At 33.3% G+C, this 13,584-nt stretch overlaps 1 protein-coding gene across 2 annotated transcripts in view; it reads left to right on the top strand.

Moving 5' to 3' along the window:
- The window catches only part of ATRNL1 (attractin like 1), a 564,648-nt gene that overhangs the window by 235,776 nt on the left and 315,288 nt on the right, over window positions 1-13,584 (top strand). Inside the window, exons 26-27 of one of the 2 annotated variants that reach the window (XM_074338995.1) lie at window positions 3,201-3,279; window positions 11,080-11,252. In XM_074338995.1, the coding sequence (XP_074195096.1) occupies window positions 3,201-3,279; window positions 11,080-11,136 (136 nt within the window). In that variant the 3' untranslated portion in view covers window positions 11,137-11,252. Of the gene's footprint in view, window positions 1-3,200; window positions 3,280-11,079; window positions 11,253-13,584 lie in introns of those variants that run through there. The other variant, XM_019725236.2, reaches the window with a different exon arrangement.

The raw sequence follows: 13,584 nt of genomic DNA, 5'->3' as shown, positions 1-13,584 counted from the left end.
CTACTGCAGACACTATGAAAAAAACAGTTGACAAGATTTGATGTCTGATTGAGTATAAGGGATGATAAAATTGAATGTGTTTTTTCATTTTAGTTGGAAAGTAATGGTAAAACAAATACATTGGGAGAAAGGGGAGAACTTGCAACGTAATGCTTTTTAACTCAGGCGGTTTATTTATACTCTCCAAGTCAGCTTTCTCATTTTTTTAAATGAGTACATAATAGTACGCATGGCATATCATGTGTGAATGTGGTAATGAAAGAAATAATGCATGTAAAACACTATAGTGCTTGGTGCATATTGCTCAATAGATGTTAGTTGGTTTTATTTTTATGAATGTTATTCAGGAGTTCAGTTTGGACATGGTAGGTTTGATGTGATATTCGTATCTATAATGCTAAAATTCGTAAGGATATAGTGTAGGACTGAAGTTCAGATAAATAGATCTTTGTACTATATCTAAAGTATCAATTCTCAGTACCATATTAAAACAGTTACAATGTCAAAATGGATATAAGGAGAAGTGTAAGCACTATGGTAATAATTTAGCCTAGAACAGCATTTCTTTAGCACTGTTTGGCATGTTGACCTGGAAAAATATCGTGGAGAGGGGGGTGGGACTGTCCTGTGTATGTATTGTAGGATACTTACCTGATTCCCATTAGATGTCCACCAAGTGGTGACAACCAAAAATGTCTCCAGACACTGCCAGCTGTCCTCTGGAGGGCAAAACTCACCTGATTGAGAATTACTGAAGTAGAGGGAATCATGTAGGCTTCTTCAAGTATATAAAGAAGGTTTAGTATACAGAAGAAGGAATCGACTGACCCGGAAAACAGAAGCAGCACTCACTGATTGATAAAATAAAGACAACTCAATAGAAGAATATTTTCATAGTTCAAACTTGCTGAAAATAGCATTGCACTGGCTTGTAAGGCAGCTTCTCAGCTACGAGTGTTAAATTAGGGGCTGGATCACTATCAGAATTGTGCTGGGAATTTCTTTTCTGGGAGAAAGTTTGAACTAAATGATCTCTTAGATCTCTTTTAATGATAAGATGCTCTCATTTTGGCAGGTCTTAATGGTACAGATTTGAAAATCATTCCAAGTGAGATCATAGTTGAAGCCATGAAAATAACTGAGCCATGAAAATATCTTTTCTCTTTGAGAAGATAACAGTATGGTTGTTGTGAACGGAGTTTTAAGGAATGTCGAAATTTAAAAGAGGGAATCTGGAATGGAGTCTACTTTCATTGACCCTGTCATGTGTCAGGAAGGGTGAAGGGAAATCAGGAATATAAAGTACTCAGAAGGAGTTTCATGATTGGCTGGTTGGTATTGTCATTTGAGAAGTGAAAGTTGATTGAGAAAAGACCAATGTATTTAATTACTCAAAAGTCATGGTGGAGAAAGTATCCTTTAAAGTGTTGAATATTATTTAAACATTAATCATTATTTATATTAACATTTTTATTAGCATATAAGCCAGATGCTACATTACAAGGAGTTAAGTAAAACTGGAGTATGAGGAAATTAACATGGAGGTGGCTACATTGATCACTTGCTCAGTAAACTGAGCAAGCTGCAGCGTCAATAAAGTAGGGCTGTTGTTTTTTATTTTGGGGGAGACATAGGACTTGAGCACTTTGTTAAATTCAGATTAAGATTAAATAGAAAATTTGTAAATATTAGGGGAAGACATAATAACGTAAAAAACAAAAGTCACTTCAGTGATTGGAAAGGTTAGGATCACACAGGCTTTTTTATTTCTTTTATTAAATCCACTTCCTTTGATACTGGAGAAAGGATTAGACAATGGATATGGTAATATGACTTTTGAGATGGTGGGTAAGCTCTCAGCTCCCAACAGATGGGGAGGAAAGAATTTGAGGCTTTTGTAGCTGCATTTGAACTTTGGCACTGCCACTTATACTCTGTGTGACTATATGCAATTCACTTTGAACTCTGAGCATTAGATGTTTTCTTTTCTAAAATAAGAGTAGTATATACTATCTGAAATGTTCTTATTTAACTAAATTCAATCATCAATGTAAAGCATCTAGCACAGTATCTGGAGTGTGTTCAGCTCTCAATGGATAGGTGTTATAATGTCATTGTCATTTTCACTGAAGTATATTCTAAGATCTCTTCCAGTGAGGCAAGGAGAAAATATACATATTAAGGACTTGACGAGAGTAGAAAGTGTCAACAACTGCACTGCTTATGAGTGAACCAATTAACGAATACAAGGATTATAAATTAAGGATGAAGACCAGGCTTTTTGTAGTTGTCAGTGGCCAATGAATTTGCGGTGGCCCAGGTCTGGTCACTTCTGGGTCTGTTCACAGCACGATCTCTCACTACAGAGCAAAGGAAGAGAAAACAAGCATCGGTACAGGGTTGGGATTGATTAATCAAATTCACATAAATCTGTTATTTTGAGATTTGTCACTCTCAAATTACTGCTAGCAACGTATCCTGGGTTATCATAGCATATTGAGTATTGTACCTAATATGTATAGACCACATGTATAACCATCGTAACTGATTGTTTCTTATTTTAAACACTAGAGTATACCAGGGTTTCTAAACTTCAGCACTAGTAACTTTTCAGACTGGATGTTCTTTGGTCGTTGGGGTGATCCTCTGCATCGCAGGGTGTGTAGAAGCATCCCTGGCTCCACGTTGCATCTCCCTCCCTGTTGTGATAATTAAACATGACTCCAGACATTGTTTAATTTCCCCTGGGGGTAGACGAGGAGGCAAAATCATCTTCAGTTGAGAACCCCTGAAATATTCTCATATCTACAATAGTTACTAATGAAGATAAAATGAATGGACATGTGATATTTACATTTATAAAAAAAACTACAGTGTTTTATAACTCAATAACAATTCTAAACAGATTGCTGTTGCATCAAAACACCAGTAGAATTATAAATATACATTTCTTCTGACAGAAAATCTTAAAAATAAACTATAATGTATAGTGAGGAATATAGTTTTTTCCCCCTACTTGTATACTTTGGTTTTACTTGAGAACATTTTAAACACTAATTTACTCTTTTTTTTTTGCTTTAAATTATTTACCAAGCCAGTGATAACTTCTATATGTTTTTAAATCCTCTACATATTCTTTTGTTATTTTGTTACATATGTTAAATATTCTAAGCAAAAATAATTTATGTTTTATTTTCCAGTTGTTTTTTGTCCTTATTATTGGTGGCTGCTGTGGTATGGAAGATCAAACAAACATGCTGGGCTTCTCGACGGAGAGAGGTATCAGTAATAGCATTTAATCTTTTATTTAAAGATTCCAGCAAACATATAGATCTCTTATTGCATAATGAACATTCTCCTTTCAAATATAGATTTTCAAATCAATTTTATTTATTAAGATTGAAATAATCAGCGTAGTGTTTTTTAAGCTTCAGAAAAACTTTACCACCGACTTTTTAAGTCAATATGTTACAGGTTAGTTACAAATTTTTTTAAAAATAGTGTTAGAATTAATAGTGAATACAAATATTAATTCTGTTGATAAAAATCACCTGCAATGTCTTTAATTTAGGTAATTAGTTATACTATAAAACTAAGTTATTTTTAATTACTGTCTCTGTTGCAATTAGAAAGAAAATTCTGAATGACAAATATTTACTTTTGATTTTTATCTCCTAGAATTTTGTTTTTGGTAATCATGTCTTTTCCAATTCATGATAATCTGATAATACAAGTATATTTGAAGTACACTTCAGTGTGATACAGTTCTGTATCAGAATTAACCATGTATATTTTTATAATTCTAAAATTAATAAAAACAGTAATATTCTTACACAACAACTGATGATATAAATATACATATTAGATAAATACAGGTTCTTAACTTTGTATATTAGTTAAGTGAAGGAAACAAAGAAATATAATCTGAGGAACATAAGTGTTCAGATTTGTTGTTCTATACCTCATATAATAAAGTAAATTTCTGTTTTATTGGTATTATATTATATTAGTATTGTTATTGGTATTGTTATTGGTATTATTAGTATTTTGTTTGCTGTTGTACTTCCTACTATACTTTTATATGTATAATTTTGTGCAACAATGTAAAACAGTGATATAATTGTTTACCTTCTTTTTGCCATATGCAAAAAGATTATATTTAAAGGTATTTAAAAGCAATCCAGAGTATTCTAAATTATAGAATTAGTGAATGACATGGGTTCTTCTTAATTATTCTTTTATTTTCAAACATCTGTCAAGGCTCAGGGCCTACCTGTCATATATTTACAAACGTGACACCCCTCACCCATGAGTAAATGTGTCATCCTAGTCCTGCCTCTCTGATTTCTATGTGGTCAGTGTGACATCACTGAGAATTGACTTGTTATGACCTTATGAAAAAGTAATCCAATTGAAAAGGAACTTATTAAATATAAATATATAAACATTTGGCAAGAAGTGGAATTCTGTGTGGAGATAACCAGTTGGATTAGGCATGTTAGACAGTCTATTAAGGTGAAATGATAGATTCATGAAGGGAAAAACAATTGGTAGGCAGATGGTGTGAACGAAGACCTTCTATAATGGAATAGGGCGAGTGGCATTTATGTCTCTAATCATTAGAAAACAAGTCAGGATCAATCAGGGATCCTGGGTTCCCACTTCATTATGACTAGCAACATTCAGATATCTGATTTCTAAAGTTTATAAAATGCAACTGTATAAATGTGGCCTTGTGAAAAGATCAATGCACTCTGACATTAACTGGCTTCTGAATGTGGTTACGTGGTCTAACTGAATTTTCTTTCCTCTAAAGCCAAAGGATTGTACTATGTAACTAATTCCCAGTTGGAGGGTCCTAGAATTCTAGAAATGCTTATATGTAACAACCAATGTTTTGAAACAGTATTAAGTATTTGAGAAAACTAATGTGAAGCGTTTTTTGTACCTATACAACTTACATTTCTCAAAATGACAAATTGCTGTTGGTTAATATTGTATCACCTCAGTGTAGTAATGTTTACTGCCTGTTATCAGAAGCACTGGGAAGCTATTACCTTAATTTAAATATAAAAATATGAATTTATCTTTTGATTGAAAGTCAAAATCTTTCCAAATACATGTTGCACATGGAGAGAACAAGGGAAAAATAGAAGGGAAAGCTAGGTTAGGAACCACTGGGCCAGTTCTAATCTGTGCTCTGGAGATTCCCTCAGTGCAGTGCGCTTCTCTCCAAAACTCATCTAGATTGTCTTTGTTAAAGAATATGATAACAATGTTTGCATTTAATTTGCTACCTCTACTGATATACAAAATCTGAAAAATCTGTCTTGTTGAAAGGTCATGCATATTTCAATATAATATGTTAAAAAATATGTGAGGAATTTCCTCAAATTTAATTTTATTAAATCCTTTAAATACAAAATTCTCAATGTCTTAGAAACCATTCATATGTTTATGCCCAAAGTAAAGGTATTATTTAAATGACTACCAGAAATCTATTATTAGATAATAATTTTTATGTTATTAAAAGATTATTTGTCATTTTGGTCTTAGAGGCCCAAAGACTTTTAACTACACTGGTTGTACCTGATTTGATAATCCCAATTATAGACTCGATGTGAATGAAAGTAAAAATGTGTTTTTATCTGATCTTCTCTTTATTTAGTTTTAACTATTAGATTAAGTTTAATATTCCCCAAAGGAAAAGATTCCAGTATTTTTTTTTTTAATGTGGATATGTTATTTTCTCTAAAACCTTAAGATACCAGTTATTTAAACCTCAGAGGACCCTTGTGATGAGTGGAATGACAATTTATCTGTAACAGTAAATGAAAATTAATTAAAGGATTTTCCCATCTTAGTATTTCTGTAATTTTGTTACACAAATTGTACTACTTGCTTTTATAAATATAAGGACTATTTTAAAATGAAATAATCTTTGGACATTTTTTAATATAGTGTTAATTCAACCAGACATATTGCCTTTTTTTTTTTTTTTTTTTTTTTAACTATTTGAAGCTTTGGCTTCTCAGAAACACACACATGACTCCTTTTTGTAGTATAATTTTAACATCAGAAGGCTATTATTAATGTTATGCCTTTTGAATAACACCCCTGAGAATTCAGGGAAACTTAAAAATACAGAAATGAAACTACAGAGGACTTCAGTTTTAATATTACCGCTTCATATAGGAACTCTAAACTCATTCCTATGATAAGCCCTATAAAGAATATGGAATTTTTGGAGGGGCAGGGACTATGCTAATTAAGTGGATATTGATCAGTGGAAATATTAAAATACACTAGAAAAATGAGTTCATTTTTATATCTTATGCTTATTATAGTGGTATTGAAAACATTTTTTCAATGGCACATTCAAATTTAGATAAAGTTATTACATCTCAAAAACATTTTTAGAAGCAAGTATATAAAAAGAATCTCTTGAAATATTGTCATGCTTTATAATCTGCATTTTTGATTGAAATTTGAGTTTTTAATAGGTATTATAACTTTCCTGCACATCTCATAATCACACAGCATAAAACCTAGATTTTAATTTAGCATTATGAACCTGAAATTTGAGTTAAATTAATAAACTCCAACTAGAATAATAAACTAAAAGTAGGATTCTAGTAGCTCTCAATAACAAGCTACTTTTATAGAGACAAGTACATTAATTCTTTCCTTCTATATCTGTTTTATGGGTACAAAAACAGAAGAAATAATAATATCATTAAGTTATACTTTGCTAAGGACATGTCATGTAGTAATAAGAAAATATTTTCTGAGATGTTAAATTTGTAGTAAATGGATTCTCATCTAAATATCATTAATGTAATGCAGCAATGTTTTACAAAATGAGTTATTCTACCTCCTTAGGTACATAACTTATTTAGTGAGGAGAATGGGCTCAGAGTGAGGAGAGTAATGAGAAGTGTTATTTTGGGTGAAGAAATTAAAGTTAATTAGGTGCTATGTGAAACTTCTTGTAGAATTTCTTAGTACTTTAAGAATCTGTATTTTATATAATATTCAAATATGTTAATATCTACATAAAGCTTTACGTAAAACAAGTTACTTTGTCAAAAAAATTTTTTTTATTAGTTTCAGGTGTACAAAACAATATAATAATTAGACATTTATACCCCTCACAAAGTGATAACCCCCTCCCCCCATCTACTACCCCTCTGACATGGCACAGCCATTACATTTCCACTGTCGCTATTCCTTATGCTGTACTCCGCTTCTTGTGACTATATATATATATATATATATATATATATATATATATATATATATTATATTATATATATAACTATATTTGTATATAATTTATATATATATTAAATGTGTATGTATATATATATTAAATATATATACATTAAATTATAGTGGACATTCAATATTATTCAGCTTCAGCTTCAGGTGTACAGCACAGTGGTCAGATAGCTACACCGTCCATGAAGTGGTCTCCCCAGTAAGATAAGTGCCCATCGGATACCTTACAAAATCTTTACAACATTATTTTACATTCCCCCAACTGTCTTTCGTATCCTCTTGGCAATCTTGTGGGTGTTGAATGTGAAAAAAGCAAATTTTTAAACCATTATTAAATAATGCACTCATATAAATGTCTTATCTTTTCAGTTAATGGACTCACTGTAAACTCATTTTTACTTATAATTTTCTGTTATTGAATTGTAAAATATAATGATTACCATTGCTTTAATTTTTTTCACTTTATCCTATATGATTAAAAGTTGCAGGTATTCAGCGTGCTTATTTATGTTATAATAGTTTTAAAAATCAGCATAAGTCTACTTAAAAGTAATTTGAATTGAGATGGAAAATATGTATAGGAGCATAAGGTTTGAAGGCTAATTGACTTTTGTTCATAAATGTGTTCCTAGATGTCTTATTGTAGATGTAGTGTTTCCATTCTGCTCAGTTCATCAAAGACGTGTTAACCTTTGCAATATTCCAGAAAGATTGGCCAATACTATGGATATAAATAAGAAGACCCCAGTTTTATGGAAGTCATAGATTTCCAACATTTTAAAAAAGATGCACACCTGCATACGTGCACACACACACATATATACACAGTTCTCAAAGGAACATCTCAATTTAGTTTGTTGTGGTGTCATTTGTAAGTAGAGATATAGTATACTAAGAGTTTTCTGCAAGTTGGATTAGAAATAAAAGTAAATGTGAACTGTTGCATAACTATACATAGAATTAATTTCTAAAAATAAAAGAAAATTTGTAGTTTTTTACCATATATACAAAATGAAAAAAATTGCCTAAAATCATAATTTTTTAATTATTACATGTTATTATCTTTAATTGAGACCCAGTTATTTACCTAGATTAAGAAATGGCTAGAAATATTGATTTCCTTTCAATAAATTTTATCTGGTTAAAATCTTATATACACGATCTTATATAAAATCTTATATACACAAAAATATCTGTGTGTATGTGTTTTTATACTAAAAAATATTCATTGTTTATCTATAATTCAAATTTAACTGGTGACCTATGTTTTTATTTGCTTAATCTGGCATCCCTATTTTCAACACAAATACTCACCCTGGAGCTGAGGGGTGGATTCAACCCCACAAAATCCACATGAATGAGAGAGAGAAATGAAGAACTACTTTTCCAAAGTAAAATGGAGATTTGTTTTCCAAATAAGGGTTATACTGGACAAGCAAAAATAAAAGATGTTTACTCTGGGTGTTATCTACTAAAATGAAAAGAAAAGCTCTTTGGCACAACAAGTAGATTTCTAGGAATATATCCTAAAGATGTATATACCAACCTACTTTTTCAAAGTATATTCGTACAAAGATATTTATAGAGGATTTTTTGTATATTAAAACAATTCATGTCATTCAGAATGATTCTTGAAATAATTCTGTTTTCTTATGATGGGATATTATGTAACTGAAAACTAAGGATGTGGTAGACAGATATGTGTAAAATGAAACATTTTTTCCTTCATTCAGCAATGTTTGTTAAACAACTACTATTGTTCCAAGCTCATTTTTAGACGAATACAGCAGTGAACAAATCAAACAAAAATCATGGCCCTCAAAAGGTTACAGACCTTAAAGATATATATATATATATTTTTTTTTTGGGGGGGTAATGCTTGGTATTTGTGTAATGTTTGGGTAATGTTTGTATTTGTGCAAATCACAAACACACTCACACATTCACAAACATAAACATATGCACTACATGCATGGAAATTCTAAGAGAATCTCCAAGTTTATCTCTGGTTTCTGGAATTGTTATTTGGTAAAGAAAGATAATTGTGTTATTTCATAATTATAACAAAAATAAATAACTAAATTTCAGGAAAGCAGAGGAAACATGATCTTACATTTTGGAGTTGGGCATTACACAAAAATAGTATTTAATCTTCACACTAGAAAGGATATACGTTATTCCCCTTTTAGCTATGTAAGGAATTTCAGGAGAGTTTAGTGCAGTGCTCAAAGTTTATGATTAGATTTCTAGGAATATATCCTAAAGATATATATACCTACCTACTTTTCCACTTTGAGCATTTAGTGCAGTGCTCAAAGTAAATGGAAGCGCTATAATTTTAAATTAAGTCTGTCAGATTCCAAAATTCAAGCTCTCTGAACCATATAAAGAACATCAAGGATAGACTGAGTTTCAACAGATTGGATTCACTAATTGACCACTTGCAATATAACCTATGAATCTCTTGTAGAGGGAATATGCTGTATTTCATCTACTGTTGTGGCACAATCAATCATTATTTGGTGTAACAGGAAGAAAAAAGAGTGCCAATTAAACTATGATAGAGTATTCTCTTACCACCAAGAATATTTATTTTATACTTATTGAAAGGACTTTTATAGAATTCCTTAGATATAGATTTTATAATATATAATTCACATATATATATGCTGAAAGGAAAGCAGAACCAAAATAAATCGGTTAAGGTATTACTAAAACTTGTTCACATTCATAGTCCACCTTTTCATAAATCACTTTTTGACTCAGGTAAAAATGTTTTGTTTGCTTCACATAGCATCATTGACTAGAATAATCAAGTTTGTGTCTGCAGGCAATGACAACTATATCATAACTGCCATCTGGTGAGCAGTGGTTGTACAATTTCATTGATTGTGAAACACATCAGATTTCAGAGATATCAAAATGTGAAAACAAAATTTATCTTAGATCAATAAAATACAAAGTAGCACCTACTTTATAAGATTTTTTATTACTAAATGAGTGTGCATGCTAAGAGCTCACTCCACTGCCTTTTACTTACCAGACTTCCACAATTGTAGCTGTTATTGTTGTTAATATGTAATATAAAGAACAATTTATTATGCATTAATATTAGTAGCAGCAACTCTTGTATGTCTTGGATTCTTCTCCTCCAGAGTGACACTGACACAATGTTTTCTCAATCCAGTAGGCCCTGAGCATCATCTATAAATATTTAAAATATGCTTATTTATATATCTTTGGGTGCCACTTCACTGTCCCACCCACACCAGACGTATAAGTCAAAATTTCATTCAGGATTAGCTTAATGTGTTGATTTTTAAATCCCACAATTGATTCTAATATGCACCATTGGTATTGAAACTCAGCTTTGGCTTGTACTCTTAGATGGAAAACCACTAAAGGGTTTTCAACAGAGGAATTAAGTGATTTGAGTTAAAAGGATCTGATTTCAAACTGATAATTCTGCTGTGTTGAGAATAGATCATAGATAGACAACTAGAGAAGTAAGGAGGTTACTATGGAGGTTACTACGTACCATGCCTGTGAGAGATAATGATGACTTAGAGTAAGAAGTGGCAGTGGATATGGCAAGAAGTGATTGGATTCTGGATGTGTTTTGAAGATAGTAACAGGATTAGATGGATGGGGAGGTGTGCAGAAGAATTAAACCAAGCATGACTTCAAGGTTTCACCTGAGCAACTGTACAGATAAATTTATCATCAACTGAGATGGAGGCGATTGCAAGTAAAATTGCTTTAGGGATAAAAGTTCAACTTTTACATGTTATGTTTCAGATATCTACTAGAGTTCCAATGAGACAAGCCAAAGAGGCAGGAGTTGGCTCTGCATGAGGAAACATACCTGATCAGGAGAGATGAGTTTGGGAGTCTCAGTATAGAGATAACATTTAAAGCCATGGAACTGGATGATCCCACCAAAAGAGAAGGATTAAGCCCTGTGCCATTCAAATTTAATGTTATGTACTGAATTGTCATGTTCCCTCCTAAGTTCATAGACTGAGGCCCTAAACCTCAATGTGATGGCATTTAGAGGTGAGGCATTTGGGAGGTATTTAGGTTTACATGAAGTTCATGCCATCATGATGGGATTAGTGCCCTTATAAGAAGAAGAGACACAGTAGTGCTTTTGCCCTGCTAGCACAAAAAGAAGAGGTCCCGTGAGCACACAGAGGGATGGTGGCTATCTCAAAGCCAGGAAGGTGGCCCTCTCCAAGAACCAAATCTGCCAGTGCCTTGATCTTGGACTTCCCAGTCTTCAGAACTGTGAGAAATAAGTGACTCTTGTTTAAGCCACCCAGGCTGCTGCGTTTTGTTATAGCAGCCTGAACTGACTAAGACACTTAAGAAGTCGGAGAAGAGACAATCAGCAAAGAATTCTGTGAAGTTGGAGAAAAACTAAGTGAATATGGTGGGCTCCTAGAAGCTAAGGAAACACTGTATAAAAGAGGATGGAGTTATAAACTGTCTTAAAGGCTGCTGCTGGCTAAAGTAAAATTATAACTGAAAATTGACCGTTGGATTTAACCACTTGGAAATAATTGATGACTCTGACAAGAGCAATTTTAATGGACTGATGGCTGCAAGAGCTCACTTGAAGTGTGATTAAGAGAGAATGGGAGGTGACTTCTAGAATGGCAGCAAGAGGAGCAGCTCCACAGACATTCAGTCATAACTGACAACCATAACTGGTGAACATTATTTTAAAAACAAATAAACATCCATTTTAAATCTTTGGAATCTGTTCTAGCTGTATGCAGCCAACAAAGAAACATTTATTCAAGGAAATCTACTAAATCTCAATAAAACAACTATAAAAAAGCAAGTCGGTACCACTTGAGCTATGGTCTCCTTTCTTCCTATCCCCTCTCAGCTCAGTATGACCAGCATTTCTCACCCCCTATCCCACCCCTGCCCAGGTCTGGATTGCAGTAGTTCTACTCCAGGTAAATGCAGCTGAGATCTGAGGCTCTGTTTTTTTCATCAAGCCCCTCCTTGTAGGACAGAAACTCTTGCTCAGGAACAGAAGGCTGAGAATACCCGGGCCCCAGTTGTCCTCATCACACCTTGGTCAAAGAGTAAAGATTTCATTCCAGGAGAGATAATCTGAAAACACAAGAGGCTACCACACCTGTCTAGCACCCCCACGTAAAATAGGTGAGTCATTTAAGAGAGATATGGGCAACTGTCCCCACCACCAGCTCTGGAGAAGTGGCTCTGAAGTTTTCCCCAGGGGGAGAGGCACATTGTAAGAACAGAGAACTCCAAGCTTCCTCTAAGTGAACTGACTTTGTTTGGAACTAATTGTAGAGAAGTTGAACCCCAGTGGTTCTCTTATGGGGGAGGAGGGAGGAGAGGAAGGAGATTGTGGTGGTAAGCATTATAGAGGAGACTGATATCTCCATGAAAGTAAGAAGCTAAGTTATAAATCAGTTAGAAGTTTACCAGGAAGATCCAAGGATAGAGAAAGTTAAGAAGCTTCCCTCCTGGGATTGTAAAAAAAAAACATCAAACATTGGTGTCAAATATTGCTTCTACAAGGGGCTCCAAATTAATTGGATCAGGTTAGGGAGCGATTGAAGCCCCAGAGCATTATAAAAAGAATAGATTAATCAGCAGCTCATGGAGGGAAATGGTTGGATGTGGTGCCAAAAGAGGTGGACAGCTTAACAGAAAGATCTAGGAAAGAAACAAAGAGAGTCCTGATAAAACCACTGTCATCTCAGCTGACTGTGCACATCACAAAGCTACACCGTCTTAGCAGCAACATCACAGGCTGCACTGAAGAGAAATAGGCTTCATTAAAATACCCCAATCAAGTCACTAAACAAATAAGCGTGTACAACAGTAAGCCTTGTGTGGAGGAGAGGAGCTAATCACTGTTCAGAGTTGCTACAATCTATCACTTAAAATGTCAGTATTTTTAAAGAACAACAAAAAATTGTCAGACATGGAAAGAAAGAGGACATTGTGGCCCATACACAGGACGAGTAGCAGGCAAGAGAACTTGCTTGTGAGAGGGCCCAGCTGTTAGAGTCAACCGACAAAGACTTCGGAGCAGCCATTGTGTACATGTCCAGAGAACTAAAAGAAACCCTGATTAAAGAAGTACAGGAAGGTAGGATGCAAATGCATCACCGAATAGAGAATATCACTAAAGAGATAGAAATTATAAAAACAGAGGACCTAACGGAAAATCAGGAAATTAAAGTACAAAACCACAGTGAAAAATTTACTAGAGAGGCTCAACAATAGATTCGAACTGGCAGAAGGAAGAATTCA

Source organism: Rhinolophus sinicus, linkage group LG07 (assembly GCF_036562045.2).
Source record: "Rhinolophus sinicus isolate RSC01 linkage group LG07, ASM3656204v1, whole genome shotgun sequence".
NCBI classification, from domain to species: Eukaryota; Metazoa; Chordata; class Mammalia; order Chiroptera; family Rhinolophidae; genus Rhinolophus; species Rhinolophus sinicus.
This window is presented reverse-complemented; position numbering and strand designations above follow the sequence as displayed.